Genomic DNA, 17280 nt, shown 5'->3' with positions numbered 1-17280 from the left:
GTAGAAGGCTGGACCTTGGAGCAGCAGGGAGATGGGAGAGACGGGCCAAGAATGAACTTTAGAAATACAGGTGGACTTCCGGAATCTGTAGCATTCATAAGTGCAGGGTCCAAGCCCATGGTCCCCACCCCAATGTCCCATTGAGGTTTCTCTTACTCATCTCCAAAGAGATCAAGAATTTCAAGGCGGTGTCTAGGGCCATGAAACTGTAGGTTCAGTTTCTGATTGCCTGGGGGATTTTCTGATCATGAGCTCCGGGGAGGCTGTACCAGGCACATCCATGATTTTCACCCTCATTTAATACTGTTGTCACAAGATACTAAAGCTGAAAACAGGAAGGAAAAACCCACTTCATAGTTGAATAAGCCTAGGGCCTTGGCTTCATAGGTCAAAGGGACAATTTATATTTCAACTAAGATGAAGACATCTTCACTTCGTTCATTACAGACTTCAAAATGCCCCAGAAATTGTCATAAATATGGATGAACTAGAATTTGATTTCTGAGCATCATTTGTGCTTTATTCCAGAGTAAACAAGGTGTCATTCTTTTAGCTATTCAAAGCTAGGAATCAACAGCACAGCTTCCAAGGAGGAAGACGCATCCCGCCCCCAGTTCCCTTTGTTCAAATGACTTAAGACTTTTTTGACTTTGCAGTTCAACCCAAGCTTCCCTTTCCAGCGCCTTTATGTAAAGAACTTTCTATTGGCATTACCTCCAAACAAAGTCCTTCGTATCTCTGGCATCTTTTCCAGGGCCGCCAGAGTCAGCCGACTTTCCAGGGTATTGGAAACCTTTATTTTCTGGTCGCTGCTATAGACCTCCACCCCGCCAGCGGCATTTGGAGCCAAGTATGCCTCATGATCAACCTGGACGTCTGAACGCTTTTGGCAGAGCATCAAGTACTGAGGGAGGGCTCTTTGCACGGCAGCCTCCACCAGGTGGAGGTCCTGTGGCCTGCAGCGGACGATCATCGCCGGCTCCAGGAGCCGGAGCAAGGCCTGGAGCACGAGCTTGTCCAGCAGCTCCTGATAGACATCTGGATCCAGCACAATGGTACTGAGTCTCACCTTCGCATCCTCGAGCAGTTCCAAGATGAGGTTGTCTCGGGCTCTCAGGACTGTGATCCGCGCCTGATTTCTCATGGTGGACAGCTGGATTTTTTTCTGCTGTTCTATCTGCTTCTCCTTCTTCTCATAATAATCCATGATCTTTAGTCGCTGCGTTTGCACGAGGCGGCCTTTCTCAATGTTAAACTCTTCCTCCGCCTTGGCGTCGATCTCCTCTGCCTTTTCGTTGGCTTCTTGTTCAATGAAAGCCATCATGTGCTTGATCTGCTTCTGCACATCGGTGTCACTCAGGGCCATGGCTGCTCTCAGGAAGTGGGGAGAGGAAGAGCTGGTGGACCCTTTGGTGGTTTCGATTTAGAGCAGTTTCCAGAATGCTGCTAATGTTCTATGTCCTCCCTGTGGAGTCCACAAAGGAGGAAAGGGCTAATCAGAGTCGAAAGGGAAAGACCCTGGAGACCATCTCTACAGCCCTCAGCTTGTAGAGAAGTAAACGGAAGTCCAGGGATGGAAGAAGGTTTGTAAGAAACTGTTCATTCCCTAGTAACAGAGGCTTCAGCCTCCGTTCCATTCCTCTTTCACTCATTGTCACCCATTAGCCACAAGTTGGGGCCATTCTAGTCCAGAATTTTCTACATGGTAATGGAAAATCAATGGAGTGGAAATATCAACTCAATACACAAACATAAAGAATGTCTCGATGTGGGGCTAGAGAGATGGCTCAGTCATTAAGACCTGAGTTCGATTTCTAGTGTTCATATGGTAGCTCACAACTACCTGTAACTCAAGACCTAGGGGATCTGATACCTTCTTAAGGTCTCTGCAGGCACTGCACGTATGTGACACACAGACATGCTTGCAAGCAAACCACTCATGCACATAATTTTGAAAAAAAGGTTTAAAAACCAAATAGATACATTATGGGGTGGGGAGGACTGAGGAGAATCATGAGAACTTGGTAAGGCAGGATTCAGGAAGAGTGCTCAGAGGCAGAAGTCAGCACAAAGCCTCTAAAACTACAAAGACTTAAGAGGATGGCTCAGAGGAGAAAGTCTCCCTGGGGAGAGGCATGGGCCTGCAAAGGTAGTCTTTTCACCAGGAATGGTTTCCAAGCTTGTGTAGATATTTGAATCACATCGAGGGCCTTTAAGAACTCCATCTTTGAAAGTCTCATTCCATTCCTGCTGCTCATCCTACACCAGCTCCAGCATCGTCTGGGATCTGGGATCTGAAAATGAGTGTTGGGCTAGAGTGCTTGCCAAACAGTCCAACAACCTGTGTGTGGTTCACAGGACCCCGTAAAGGAAGAAGCACAGACCCAACTCTTCTACTCTGACCTCCAAGAATGCTCATTGTATGTGTGACCTTATACTCACAAACTGGTGTGTATGTGTGTGCGTGCATTTGTGTGTAATCCTTTGCTCTTTGGGTGGCTTATCATCCAGCTCCCAAATAAATGCATGGAGACTTATTATTTCTTATGAGTGCTTGGCCTTAGCCTGGCATGTTTCTAGCCAGCTTTTCTTAAATTATACCATCTACCTTTTGCCTCTGGGGTTTTCCCTTTATTTCTGTATTTCTTTTCTTTTCTTCTTATTCTGTGCTGGCTGTGTGACTGTGTGGCTGTGTGGCTGCCCCCTTCTTTTCTTGCTCCTCCTCTTTCTCACCCCTCGATCTTTCCCAGGTCTCACCTCCTATTTATTCTCTCTGCCTGCCAGCCCCACCGATCCTTTCTCCTGCCTTACTATTGGGTGTTCAGCTCTCTATTAGACCATTGAGGTGTTTTAGACAGGCAAAGTAACAAAGCTTTAGAGAGTTAAACAAATGCATCATAAAAGAATGCAATTCATCTTTGCATCATTAGACAAATGTTCTACAGCATAAACAAATGTAACACTGTAATATTAAAACAAATGTAATATTAAGATAATATTCTATAACAACAAACACTCATTATATATATATATATAATACACGCACACACACACACACACACACACACACACACACACACATCCTCCTCTGGCAATATTTGTAATGAAGAAGAAGAGAGGAGGAGGAGGAGGAGAAAAATCCCCAGGCTGGGAATGTGATTCAGTGGTAGAGCATTTGCCTAACATGTACACGGCCCTGGGTTTCATCCTAGTGTCACAGAAACAAACAAACAAACAAACAAAAAATACACCAGAAAGCAAAAATCAAAACAAAACAAAACAAAAACAAAAAACCAAACCTTCCTACTAGGGCCATAAAATATTGTCCTATGGGCATGGTGTGGCCATGACACTCACAAGCTTACAACAGTTGTGGTTGCCTACATAGGCCCTACGAAAGGCTGAATCCATAAACATCCAATCCCAGATGGATGAGGGTTAGTGGGGTACCCGCCCCACCCAGGAAAGCTGAAGGCAATCTTGATCTGCTGGAGGACAGAAGGGTATTTTCTTCAGTAGCAAAGCTATCCACCAGTGACTAGTGTGACATTGTTCCATGCCCATGTCCTCATGAGTGACCTGATTGAACCCCAATGGTCACAAAGCAAAAAACAAAACAAAAAGACCAAGTATGGTGAAGATTTGATGGGAGGAAGGGAAGCATGGAAGAGGGGGGGTTGTGGGAGGAGACTAAGGAATGGAGGGTTCCGTGGGTCAGAATGGATTATATACACGGATGAAATTGTCTAAGAATAAATTAATTTTAAATACTCAAAAAAATCTCATCGAGCTCGGGAAAATGCCTATACAAAATGGGAATATTCGTAAGAGAGAATATACAAAGAACTAAATACATTTTAGAGCTAAAGAATAACTGAATTAAAAGGATATTAAAGGCATAATCAGGACTGGTGAGAAGGCTCAGAGGGTAAAGGTCTTACCACCAAATCTGAAAACCTGAGTTTGACCCCTAGGGCCCACATGGTAGAAGGAAAAACCGATTCTAGTAAGTCCTTTAAGCATGCGGCCTGATATGCATTCATGTAATTTTAAATTTTTCAAAAAGGCTGGGCATGGTGGTGCATGCCTCCAATCCCAGCACTTGGGAGCAAGAGGCAGGCAGAGCTCCATCAGTCTGAAGCTAGTTTGGTCTATAGTAAGTTCCAGGCCAGCCAGAGTCACATAGTAAGTTCCTATCTAAAATAACTTTTATCCAAAAAGAACAATATGGAACTCATCTCGTATTATTTTGAGATATACTTTTGAAAACTAAACTATTTTGTCAATAGAACAAAACATCCCTGCTCCTACATGAGACGTGTCGATGAAATCGGTTTTAAAAGACTCCCTGAGTGACTCTGCTATCACCAGCATTTGGAGCCACTGTGGATGAAAGGCTGGGGAGTTCGAGATGTAGGGCATCCTGGCATGTGTGTGGAGGAACAAACACACGGGGCCAGCCCTTACCGGTTCCCTGCTAGGAGCCGCCTTTGGTCTGGCGCCTGGAGTCTGATACAGAACGTGGAACTTGGAACACACACTGGAACCTGGCACCGTCATAGCCTTCTGTCCAGATGACCCTGGCCACCTGACCAAGCAGCTCAAATTCACAGCTAGGCCGTCCCTTAGGAAGGCGGGCCAGTTCTGCCGAGAGGAGTCCAGGAGAGGGCTCCTTGGCACCAGGGCTGGAGCCAGCACCTGCACACTCAGAATCTCAATTAAGTTGGTACAGAGTGGGCCCCATTCTGGAGTGGGCTCCCCTTGACAGACGTGTGTATAGACCCAGGCAGCTAGTTTATTCATTTACTAATGCAAACTCCAGCCGCCATGCTGGCGGGTCACAGCCTCTTTTCTTGAAGACAAGTTGCCCGTGGAGCCAAATTTGAAGGCTGTTTAAGGAGAAAACAGTCCAATCAAAATCCACCAGATGGTCTTTAAGCCAGTCGCTCCTATCATGGGGCTGCTGGGTTCCCTTTCATGATGGAGGCCCCTCTCGGTGTCCACACAGCTCCCACTGTGCAGGCTCCCCAGTAAGGTTGCCTGAACGCCCAGCTCTGCACTGACTACGCATGCGATTTTCTAAAGCACTTCAGGTCCCCTGCACCTAGTTTCATCGTGGATATAATGGGACTATAACAGCATCCACATCTGGGGGCCGTTGCTTAAATGAAGGAAGAAAAGACTGGTCACAGTGATGGGCAGAGTCCATCTTCCTGGACGGTGACTGTCACCAGCACACTGCTGCTACGACCTCTCCTTGGTTCTAGGTGTCACCCCTCATCACAGTCCCTCTTTGACTGTAAAGGAGCTGTAAAGGAGAGTCAAAAAGATTTGACTCTCAATCACTAGCCTCTTTTGTAAACTTTGTAGCCCTAGCTGGAGTTCAGGGACGCTTCGAACATTTCACAGTGCCCTCATTCGTAGTCCAGACAAAGACACAGCTCGGTGATGGTGGGCAGAATTCAGAATTCCAAGGTCCCAGGCTGGGGGTGGGAGTGGATTACCTCGTAGCTCATCACAGCTCCCTGCCGTTGCTGCAGTTCACGGTTCTTGGGGCCCTCCCTGTGCACTAGCTTCTACTGTGTTCATTAATGCTGGCCTTGGAAGCATCTGCACAGCGAGGTGGGCTGAAATTCAGGGCTAGAGTTAATGTGTCTTCAGGAACTCGGGTGCCATGCCATGCGTCTGCAGGAACTCGGGTGACCTGCTATGCGTCTGCAGGAATTCGGGTGCCACGCCATGTGTTTGTCGGAACCTGGGTGCCATGCCATGTGCCTGCAAGAATTCGGATACCACGCCATGCGTCTGCAGGAACTCGGGTGCCACGCTGTGCGCCTTCAGGAACTCAGGTGCCATGTCATGTGTCTGGCAGATGCAACTTCCTGCCTGTCTTGGATAGAAATTGTGAGTTCATGTGGGCTTGTGGTTTAAGCAAAACAACAAACCAAACTGAGAAAATCTCATGTCAGCTTTTGCACAAAAACCCATAGTCCTGTATTCTATTTCCCTGAAAGTAACATCTGTCCTAACAATATTTGAGGTTGTGGCAGCAAATCAGGGCCTCTAAGCCAGACATACCTCCAAATGCCTACCCATATCCAATAGCAGGGCATCTTTGCTGCTTCAAACCCAAGCACGCGAACCCAGTTCCACTCAGCAATGTTCGTTCACACGGTTCCCTCAAGTAAAATGTCCAGCTCGACTGAGCCCCACCCTTACTTTCAGTCCCAGTTTGAGTCACTCTCCTTCTTGGGCCTCCAGGCTCCTCATCAAAATGACAACAATTCAGAGGTGGGGCTGGGGCACCGGCACTCAACAGTTCAGCAGAGGCAGGTGCAGGCGGATACCTATTCAATGTGATTGGCTGGACTAGGGGCTTGGAGTCAGGAAAGAATGCCCTCTTTCCTTCCTCCCCCCCTTCCTTCCTTCCTTCCTTTCTTGTCTTCTTAAATTGAATACAACATATATTCAGAAAAATACACAGAATAAAAATGTGCAGCTTAATGAATTATAATTTGGAAGTCCCGACTCCCAAGCAAATATTTGGTCACTACCTACCACCCAGGTCGAGAAAGGAAATGTCCAGGGTCAGTGAGATATCTCAGTAGATAAAGGTGCTTTTGCCACCAAGCCTGATGACCTGAGTTCAATACCTCAGATTCACATGATGAAGCGAGAACAGACTCCCACAGGTTGTCCTCTGACCTCCAAACGTGTCATGTCATGTTCACACAAATACACAACACTTCCACACAAAGCAAGTTATTAATTTTTTAAAAAAATGTTGCTTATATTCCAGACACCCCTGCTCAGACTGTGACTGGGACATTTCAGGACTGGTGATTTTGTATCTGTGGCTGAGGGAAAGGAGGAAGCATGAGCTTGGAAGTCTCTAATTCTTCAGGCCCTTGCTTACATGAAGCCATGTACACCCTAGAAAAGCGAAGAACCCTATAACCAAGCTTACCCAGACCCTGAGCAACCATCCTTCATTCCAGCTGTGTCTGTAAGCATGCCTGAGGTCAGATGTGTGTGGTGTGGTCTCACTGCCCCGTCCAAGGGGAAGCAGCTTCAGATTTAGGCCTCTAGACACTTACGGGTTTCCAAGCAACAAGAGGAAGGGACTTTCCAGGACTTGAAGCATGGGGCAATATGTAGGGCCCAGGAAGTAGGTGAAGCAATTTAGGAAGTCCCTTTGCGGGGTGATTCACAACTAACTATGGGAGAGAAGGTGCCCTCTTCTCTGTCTTTTAGCAGATATTGGCTGAGCAGTGTGTGAGACACTGTGCAGGCACTGCCAACAGAGAGAATAAGGCCCATGTCAGTCCCAAGCCCTCGGTGTGATGGGAGACATGGTTGGTAAACAGGAAATCACAAGCCAGGGGACTAGGCATCCGCAAAGCCACTAGAGCTACATTCATGCAGGGATCTAGTCCTGCAGTCCGTACCAAGCTCATCGTAGACTGTCACAACGTGTGCAAGCTTACACGTGGGTGGTTCCAAATGTCTGGGTGTTGACAGTGAAATGCAAATGGGGGGAAAGGATGAAGATACGGATATGTAGAAATTTAGAGACATTCGGACAAAGCAAGATTTCAGGGAGACCCAGTATAGCCCCTTAACTTGGAGCAAGTCAATCTGGAAAAGACAGGACATTGCAATTGGGAATTTACCCAAGCTGTCAGGAACGACTCAAGTCTTCATGGAGGCCCAATTCTTAGCAGAAACTTGAACTGTGCAGAAAGGCCTCTGGCTAAGATGTGTGGAAAGGTACCTGCCATCCAAGGTAAGAGAGGATAAGAGGAAAGAAAAGGCACAGATAAGGTGGCTGTAGGTTTCAGATGAGTGGCAGATTCTGTCGTTTCCGAATAGGGTTGCAATTTGACCAAACACTGGGCTAGGGAGATTCACTGGGTGGTGGCAGAGGTAAATGAGATGAACTGGCTATAAAGCAGATAGGGATGGCATAGGTTAGGCCCAATATGAGAGACAGTGGCAGTAATGAAAGAGGAGGCATAAGAGCTATCAGGTGCGACACTTGAATGCAACCCTCCCAGGGCAGAACTGCTGGGCTGGGCTAAGGCTGTGGATGCAGACCCCTCCCAGGGCAGAGCCACTGTGCTGGGTTAAGGCTGTGGATGTGCCCCCCACACACCGGGCAGAGCAACTGGGCTGGGCTAAGGCTGTGGATGCAGACCCCTCCCAGGGCAGAGCAGCTGGGCTGGGGGTAAGGCTGTCAAACGGTGGGAACTACATGCTGTGCTCTCAGGAGCCAGCCGGAGGAGGGCAAGTGAGAGCATTACACTCATTTGCTCCGGAAGTAAAAGTCCACTCCTGGAGAGAAAATCCACTGTCAGAAAAGCATAAACTACGTCGTCAGTGATGACAGTGAGGACCATATCTAGTCTCGGGGACTCCATCCCAGTGGCTAAGCAATTTCTTGTCCTGGCTACAGAACGTAAAATGCCTCTAGGGGCCGGGCAGAAAGGGAAGAGTGAGTCAGACAAGGCAGGGAAACACTGCTTCCAAAACCATTTACATTAAGAAACCACAACTTAGCCTCTTCTAAAACATCTGCAGGCCAGATGTTTCAAAGCAGTACTTCAGAGAAGTTGGGTTCTCCCCAGGAGTGGTTTGTTTCAAATTAGTATAGCTTGGTTTCCAGGGATGGTGTCTTCCACAAGAAGAGCCCTCCAGTTCTCTCTCACCTCCAGGTGATACAACCCAAACCACCTTGAAAGAAATAAGGTTCTCCATGACAACTGAAGCTGTACCTTCACCAATGGCCTCTCTTGGCTTCTTCCGGGACTCCAACCCTGCCACATGGTGTCAAGGCTCAGCACCTTGGGTTTCCACTGCAACTGAGGCTGCCCCTTCACCAGTGACCTTTCCTGGCACCTCACAGTACCATGCCTCAGCCTCCCCCATGACTCCTTCAGTCCTGTAACTTCTATACCAATGATTCTGTCCTGTATGGGATGCGTTTACACATCATCAAGTTCATTGGCTACCTTGATATACAGCCTTGGCCCCTCCGGACCACAGTCTTGGAGTCCTGACCCTGAGGACATACTTCCAGGGTCTCACCATAGTAGTGCTGGTCTCTTCTTAGTCACAGATGATTTTTCAGCCCTAGATAACCAGCGTTTGTTGCCCCAGTAAAGCAAAGATTTCACTTCGGGGGTGCTGGTCTCTTGTTAGCCAAGAGCCACAGCTAACCAAGACCCACAGATTCCCAATTCAAAGTATTAACAGCCCCGAGAGGCTTTGCTTCCTTCTGCAGTTTCACAAGCCATCTGCATTGCTCTCAGCATTATCGTCCATGTTCCCACAGAACAGCTCCTTAAGCTCCAAGCCCTTGATGGTATTTCCAGAAAAAAAAAAAAAATACAGATACTTCCAGAACCCTCCCCCGAGGAACAGGGCCAGGTGTGCTCTTGTAACAGCTCGTTCTCTGATACCAACTTTAGCTTAGAGAAGAAAGGGTTTAGTTACAGTCCATCATGAAGGGACGTCAAGGCAGGAACCCAGAGGCAGGAACTGAAGCAGAAGACATGGTGGACTGCTGCTCCATGGCTTGCTCAGGCTGCTTTCTTATATAACCCAGGGAACGGGTTGTGTACAATTCCACCTGTCCAGGGGATGGCACCACCCATGGTGGACTGGGCCTGATAAGGGCATTTCCTTAATTGAGGATCTGCCCATAGGCTAGTCCGAAAGGGACATTTCCTTGATCGAGATTGCCTCTTCCTGGGTGACTCTACTTTGTGCCCAACTGACAAAAATTAACTAACATAGGGCCAGATGATCTTATTTGACACAACAAAGTCACGTCTGTGAAAGAGAGATGCTGGTACCCTCACAACGGAAGTCGTGTCTGTAGAAGAGAGATGTTGGCACCCTCACAACGGAACGGAAAGGCCAGAGATGTGAAGGTTGAACAATTTTTGGAAAGTTCTAGGTGAGTTTGTTATTACAAAGTGTAACTCCCCTGGCCTCACACTTCACACCTTTCTGTGGAGCCCTGTGTCCCAGCAAGGTAGGTCGTATGGGAGCCCCCGCTAGAGCAGGCCACTGCGTCACCTCCTTCCATCAACACATTTGGTCTTCTCTCCTTCTGACAAAGGGCTGGAAACACCTAGGGTTGTTAGCAGTTTATAGGGGGCACTTCACCGTCCAACCATGCATGTGTCAGCTCAGTGAGTAGCTATGATGACATCGCTGCATTCTGCTGCCTCCCATGATGAGTAAGGAAAAGGAAAAACAGCTCTCTTCCTGAAGAAGTCCCTGAAGAGACCCTGGACATGTGAGGGACAATGTTGGACAGGCATTTACATCCTCTTCCTTGCAAACCAGTACTTGCCCTGTGCTGGGGGTTGAACCGTGTCCCTCTAAAGAGTTGAGGCCAGGACTCTAATGATGGTATCAGAGCAGTGTGTGCTCTGAATATGTCACTTAAGGCTGAGGACTAATAGCAGACATGGCTGCTGTTTGTCTCTGAGGCTGACATTTGTATCCTTCTCAGTTCTGAAGTTCTGGATGGATAGCTCTCTCTGAGGTGGCATATCCCGAAGCTACTCACCCACCTCACCCTTAGGCTTGGTCCTCTGGAGGCTTCATGGGATCTCTAATCTAGACTCACTTCCCCACAGGTAGTTAGAGGGTCTGGTTCTATGTAAGGGCTCCACAGAAAGTTGTGAAGTGTGAGGTAGTTATATGGATTTGTTTGGAAGCCTCTGAGACTATTCTACTCAAAGGGGTGACTATAAGGATGTCATGATTCTAACTTATACTCAAGTAAGAGATGAGATCAACCAGAGTGGTCCTGCCTCCTGGAACTGCATTCCAAAACCCCCTTCTTAACCAGGTATTAACCCTCTAGATACTGAATAAGGAGGTCAGAGGGATCCAGAGAAAGGCTTGGGATAACTTCCCTGGGAGAGGTCGAGGCAGGGAGTGTTTACTAAGCAAGGCAAAATTATTTCAGTACCTTTAAACCTGTCTTGCCATAGAACATGATACATTATAAACAATAAGTTAGCTTTGGATCTATGAAACTTCTGGAAGTTCCCATGCTTAGTTGAAGGTCTGTAGAACAAGTAATGTAGGACAAGGGTGTTTTGCCTCCCATACTGTGTGGTGACACTTATGCCCAATGCCTTCTACCCTGAGGAATCTAGAGACCTTGTTGTAAGAAGGCCACTTGTTTGTTTCCCAGCCGCCCAGCAGTTCAGACCCGAAATAATCACACAGAAACTATATTATTTAAAACACTGCTTGACCCATTAGCTCTAGCTTCTTATTCTCTAACTCTTATATATTAATTTACCCATCTTCATTAATCCACATATTTCCATGTGGCTGCGGTTTACCGTCTAAAGTTCTGGTGTCTATCTCTGGCAGGGCTACATGGCTTTTCTCTAACTCCTTCTTCTTTCTCCCAGCATTCAGTTTAGTTTCTCCTGCCTACCTCTATTCCTTGTGCAGGCCCAAGACAGTTTCTTTATTAACCAATGGTAGTCACAGCATACAGAGAAGAATCCCACATCACCTCACTTTTCTGTTTAAATAAAAAGGACAGTTTTATTAAGCTGTATTTCTTAATTATACATTACATTTTTAAAAGAGCTGCACAAACATAATACCTTAATCAAAGCAGAGATACACATATTAATTTGTATCAATAAACCAAGATCCATACCAATGCAAATCTCCCTTTAAATGTAAACAAACATTTATAGACAATCTTTGGGAATTTGGGCGTACTTCTCTTCAAACTTCTTCCTGCTGTTTATTGGGCAAAGTAATTTTTTGAGGGTTGCTCAAAGTGACCTTTCAGGGGATCTTGTTCCATCAAACCACATTATCCTGGAATAAATCCACAGGTTCTCATCCTCCATGGAAATAAAAGAAGAATCTCTTTTCCAAAGCAACGTATCATAGATCCATATTTTGAAGACAAAATACCTTTAAAGTATATATGTTGGTTACTTAGCTCCTTCATAGTCAAAATTCAAAGAAAACACAATAATATACGTAATCCAGACTCTCTATGTATTCTCATTTTTCCATGGCTTATTTTTTTTACTCTACTACTTTTTAATATTTATTTTATTATCTTTACTCTTTTACTCTATGACTGTACTTTATCTCTTCAAAGACTTTATTTTATTTTTTAACAATTTATTTCTTTTTATAACTCTCTATACTCTTTTTCTTCTCTCTCCCAAGCCTATGTACCTTTATCCAACACTGTGACCCATTTAGAGGTCTTGTATGTCTGAATCTGTACTATTGTGTATCTATAATTCTTTACTGACCAGGACTGCTTCTTAAAACACTAAGCTGTGGCATTGCAAGGACAAATACGGCATTACCTGCTTACCCTGTACAGTCCAGCATGGCGGAGCTACTCACTGCCTCTGAGAGCCGTGTACATTGCCCATTTTTAGGCACACAGCTGGTCTATGTTGCCATTAAGCAAGTTGTAGCACATTGCTCACAAAACCTATTTAAATGCTTGGTCTCTTGAGTCAGAATTCATGCTAGCAGCATGGCCCAGAATGATGCCTTTTCAAAAGGACGTGGCTTTTTTTTTTTTTTCTGCTACCACTGAATCAGAAAAAACTCCCTTAAAGGAGCCATGGTATTAAGCCGTTCTTAACTCTGTTTTGTTTGTTTGTTTTTGTTTTGTTTTGTTTTGTTTTGCCTATAATTCCTTTCCAAACTCTCTCAGGTTTGAAGTAGATTTTAGTTGGCCATGTGGGAGCCAATTTATTGTAAGAAGATTGCTTCTTTGTTTCCTGACTGCCCAGCAGCTCAGATCTGAAATAATCACACAGAAACTTTATTATTTAAAATATTGCTTGACCCATTAGCTCTAACTTCTTATTAGCTAACTTATATATTGATTTGCTCATTTCCATTAGTCTGTGTATCACCACGTGGCTGTGGTTTACTGTCTAAAGTTCTGGCATCTGTCACCAGTGGGGCTACATGGCTTCTCTCTAATTCCTCCTTCTTTCTCCCAGCATTCAGTTTAGTTTTCTCTACCTACCTGTAGTCCCTGTGCAGGCTCAATACAGTTTCTTTATTAACCAATGGCATTCACAGCATACAGAGGGGAATCCCACATCCTGACCTGGATGTGTGAGACCAGGATGGTGGCAGGGAAGTAGACAGGATTGAACAGAAGTTAATGGCCTGCTCAAGGTGCTCTGCCAGAATGGTGGTTGGGCTTTTTATGGTCCTTGTTAGGCATTTACTTACGTCTTAGGATTGCAGAATCTCTCCTTTCCCCCATTCTCCAGCCCTCGTTCAAAGAACAAATCTCTTGCCTTTTTATTAAGGTCCCAAACACAAAGGTTCTCATGTCCACATCCCCATTTTCATGGACAGTAGGCATGGTTGCCATAAACTATCCCTGGGTGTTCTTAGACATGATGTGCTGTTATATGTAATATGATTTTGATGGGCAAGGAACTTGTGAGTGCAGTGGGTACTCTTATAGAAAGGTCTTGTGGGTTCATATACATTCTCTCTTTTGCCCTTCTGGTCCCCCGGAGTAGATGCAGAACCAAAATCCCATCTTGGTAGCAGAGAGTGTGCCCTTCCCAACATAGTAAAGTTGGCTAGAGTTTTGTCCTGAGTTTCCCAAGGTCACTATATGAGCAACACACTTCAATTATTTATCAATTAGCCAATCTAACACATTTTTTGTTTTTTAGAGAGAGGTTATCTCTGTTTAACAGTCATGGCTGTCCTGGAACTTACTCTGGATCAGACTAGCCTCAAACTCACAGGGATCCTTCTGCTCTGCCTCTTTTCCTTCTTTTTAACACTAAAAGATTCCTTTACATCATACTCCAGTTTGCATTATTTCAGATGAGAAGTCAGTTATTTCTGCCGCTGTTCCTTGGTACACAGTATCTTTTTTATATTTTGCTCTAAATTTTTCTTCCTTTTATTACTGACTTTTGGTGATTCCATTATGTAGTGATGTTTTTTGATGTTGTTTCCTTGATTTGTGTGTGTTGAAATTCTTGATTAATAATCTCAACATAATAAAAAATAATAATAAAACAGGAATGACTTCACATCATTACCATCCAGTCCTTTCTAGATTCCAAATTTGCATGCATATAAATCATTTAATACTTCTGTGCACACGCAATGCACATGCACACACACACACAAACACGCATGTTCTTTAGCGCTCTTTAGTTTGGATGTTTTCTTCAGTGTCGACTGCTAATGTTTCCTTTTCGATGTCCAATAAGTTCCTCCCTTCAGGTAGTGAACACTTCAGCTCTAAAGCTTTGTGTGGTTCTAAAATTACTTTTCTATTTTCCTCCTCATTATGTTCATGCTTTCCCTTAAATCTTTGTACACATTTTAAACTTCTTTTAAAGTACTTGGGCTGCAGAGAATGCTCAGCAGTTAAGAGCACTGACTGCCCTTCCAGAGGACCTGAGTTCAATTCCTAGAACCCACAGGGCAATTTATAACTGTCTATAAACTCTAGTTCCAGGGGATCTGACACCCTCACACAGACACACGTACAGACCAAACACCAAAGCACATAAAAATAAATAACTAAATTTAAAATGCTTGTCTACTAATTTCACTGTCTTGTCATTCCTGGTTTGTTTCTGCCGACTAAATTGTCTATAATTTTATTGCAGTATCCCACCCATTTGTATGTGCAGTAATTTTTAACATTCTGAAAACCTTTTTGTCTTCAAACTTGTATTTTGTTGTTGTTAAAATGCAGATTTTTTTTTTAAAATCTGGCAATGCTCATTAATGAACTTGCTCATCTCCAAACTTTGTTGGGGAAACACCTAAAGTCACCTGACATCATAGATCTAACCCTTCTACTGAAGTGAATTCCCTGGGCTTTCAATAAGGGCTCTTCATACTGGCTGGTTGAAACCCAAACATCTGCTGGGAGCAGTGTGGAGCCCTTGTCCTTTGCTTAACCTGGTAGAAGCTCACCCTATACAAACGCAACTTGGTAATCAACAACAGAGCAAGGGACGCAGGTGTCTCTTTTGCTTCCATACCATCTTCTCCATGATACCTTGTCTTGAAAGTCTTCCCAACAATCTCGGCTGAACAAGGCCACCCATCTCTGTTTGATATTTCCATTAAGAAAAGACCCTTACATAAAGTAGGGGGGCAGTAGGGATTTTACTACTTAATTCCTTTCTTCAGGAACTCAGCCCTGTACCACACACGGTCCAATATCTGGGAAACAATATGTCTTAGTTAGGGCTTCTATTGCTGTGAAGAGACACCATGACCTTGGCAACTCTCATAAAGGAAAAAGTTTAATTGTGGTGGCAGCTTACAGTTAAGAGGTTCAGTCCATTATCATCGTGACTGGGATGAGGAGGAACATGACGGTGTGTAGGTAGCTGGAGGAGCAGCTGAGAGTCCTACATTTTGCAAGCTACAGGAAGTTGACTGAGACACTGGGTGTGATCCTGAGCATAGGAAACCAGAAACCCTGTCCCTATAGTGACACGCTTCCTCCAACAAGGCCATACTCACTTCTTCTCCCTGTGAGACTATGTCATATTAGATTGTGTCACTACCTATGGGATTATGTGTGCCAATTACATGCAAACTATCACACAGTGCTTTTTTTGTTGCACTTAGTGTCATTTTCAAGTTCCTTACACCAGGAAGATTGGTCTAGTACTGTTGCTTGCTATGGTAGAAGTGAACACGGCTACACTGCCTACACAAAGTGCATTCAACATAGACATCTGCTCGTCCACTCCTTTCTCAGGAGGCGAGGTTGCAAGCAACAGAAACAATATCTGCTTAAACAGAAAAGTCATGGAGAACCTTAAGAGAATCGTGAATAGCATGCAAGGTTGTAGAAAGCCTAGAGAAACTTTGTTGGAGGAGGCCCCTGCTTGTTGGTCCCCAGTCGCCTGGCTAGTTTAGACATGAAATAACCACACAGAAACTGTATTCATTAAATCACTGCTTGGCCCATTAGCCCTAGCTTCTTATTGGCTAACTTTTATATTAATTTAACCCATTTCTATTAATCTGTGTATCGCCATATGGCTGAGGCTTACTGGGTAAAGTTCCCAGTGTCTGTCTCTGGCACCTTCCTGTCTTCTCTCTGACTCCGTCCTTCTTCCTCCCAGCATACAGCCTAGCTTTCCCTGCCTAGTTCTGTTCTTCCCTGCCATAGGCTCAAAGCAATTCTTTATTCATTAATCAATAAAAGCAACACAGAGACAGAAGGACCTCCCACACCAAAACTTGAAAATGAGAATGGTGTCCAGCACATACCTCGGGAGCTATTCTGGTAAGAAAACCACTTCTGCCACCATTCCCATCACCTAGCTTTCAACAACCCATGTGAACACCTGCCGCTTTTGAACCAGGAACTCAATCAAACCACATCTATAACCACTGCCTGCCCTGAGGTGCCACTTCCCATGTCAGAAACTGACTTTTGTACCCATCGCTGAAGCTGAACCTCCAGAGAGCATTTGCTTATATTTAACTTGAGTTTCACCAGCTCATGAATTTGGCAAGGATTGAACGTCTGCAATGTCTATCCGTACTTTAAGGTTAGCTCTTTTCTTCCACGGAGACTCACACACTAGACCAACAGTTCTCAACCTTCCTAATGCTGCAACCCTTTAATATAGTTCCTCATATTGTGGTGACACATAAATTATTTCATTGCTACTTCATACCTGTAATTTTGCTACTGTCACAAATTGTAATGTAAGTATCTGATATGCAGCTATCTGAAACGCAAAAATTCCCAAATTATATGACTATTTTATTGCATCAACCTCTAAGGACGTGTCCTCTCCTACAACAATTGGTGGTGATATTGTCAGTCCCAAAGACTGCTTTCCTAAACCCAGGGTATAGCGGAAGGCAGAAGATGGCAAACATTATGAGCGGTACTTCAGCTAGAATCCTCAGTGTCTGGGATTTAGTCCTGAATTTATGTGAGGTACTGACCTGGAAAGGGGGATCTAGTTATAGTCACTTGGAAATGAAAACCAAGTGAGGCAATCTTATTAGACTTGGTTTCCATCATTCTACTTGCTCACTACAGTGTTTAAGCCATTAGGACGCCAGCTCAAAGCACCATGCAATGTCTGCTACCAAAGACAGCAATGCAGATGGGAGGTGTAATAGGAAGGAAAAGAGCAGGCAGGGTATTCGGCCAGATGACAAGAAGTCAGCACAACCCTCAGCACATCTGTGACTCAATCTGAGCATAGGGACGTGATG

General features: G+C 44.9%; 1 protein-coding gene across 2 annotated transcripts; it reads right to left on the bottom strand.

Annotated features, from left to right (window-relative positions):
- Positions 1-493: 493 nt before the first annotated feature.
- On the bottom strand, positions 494-5304 carry Atp6v1e2 (ATPase H+ transporting V1 subunit E2). 2 transcript variants are annotated; one of them, XM_048416309.3, is made up of 2 exons: positions 4468-5304; positions 494-1465 (listed from the first exon to the last, which is right to left on the bottom strand). In XM_048416309.3, exon 2 carries the CDS (start codon positions 1364-1366, stop codon positions 686-688), a length of 681 nt encoding a protein of 226 aa, XP_048272266.1. In that variant the 5' UTR covers positions 1367-1465; positions 4468-5304; the 3' UTR covers positions 494-685. The 2 variants fall into 2 exon arrangements, with proteins under 2 accessions (XP_048272266.1, XP_048272267.1); XM_048416310.3 differs by lacking the exon at positions 4468-5304 and adding an exon at positions 4298-4457 and having other exon boundaries at positions 494-1461.
- Between the last annotated feature and the right edge of the window lie 11976 nt (positions 5305-17280).

This window comes from Myodes glareolus, chromosome 6, assembly GCF_982192425.1.
Source record: "Myodes glareolus chromosome 6, mMyoGla1.1, whole genome shotgun sequence".
Classification (NCBI taxonomy): domain Eukaryota; kingdom Metazoa; phylum Chordata; class Mammalia; order Rodentia; family Cricetidae; genus Myodes; species Myodes glareolus.
Note: the sequence above shows the minus strand (reverse complement) of the source record. Positions and strands in the feature narration are given on the sequence as shown.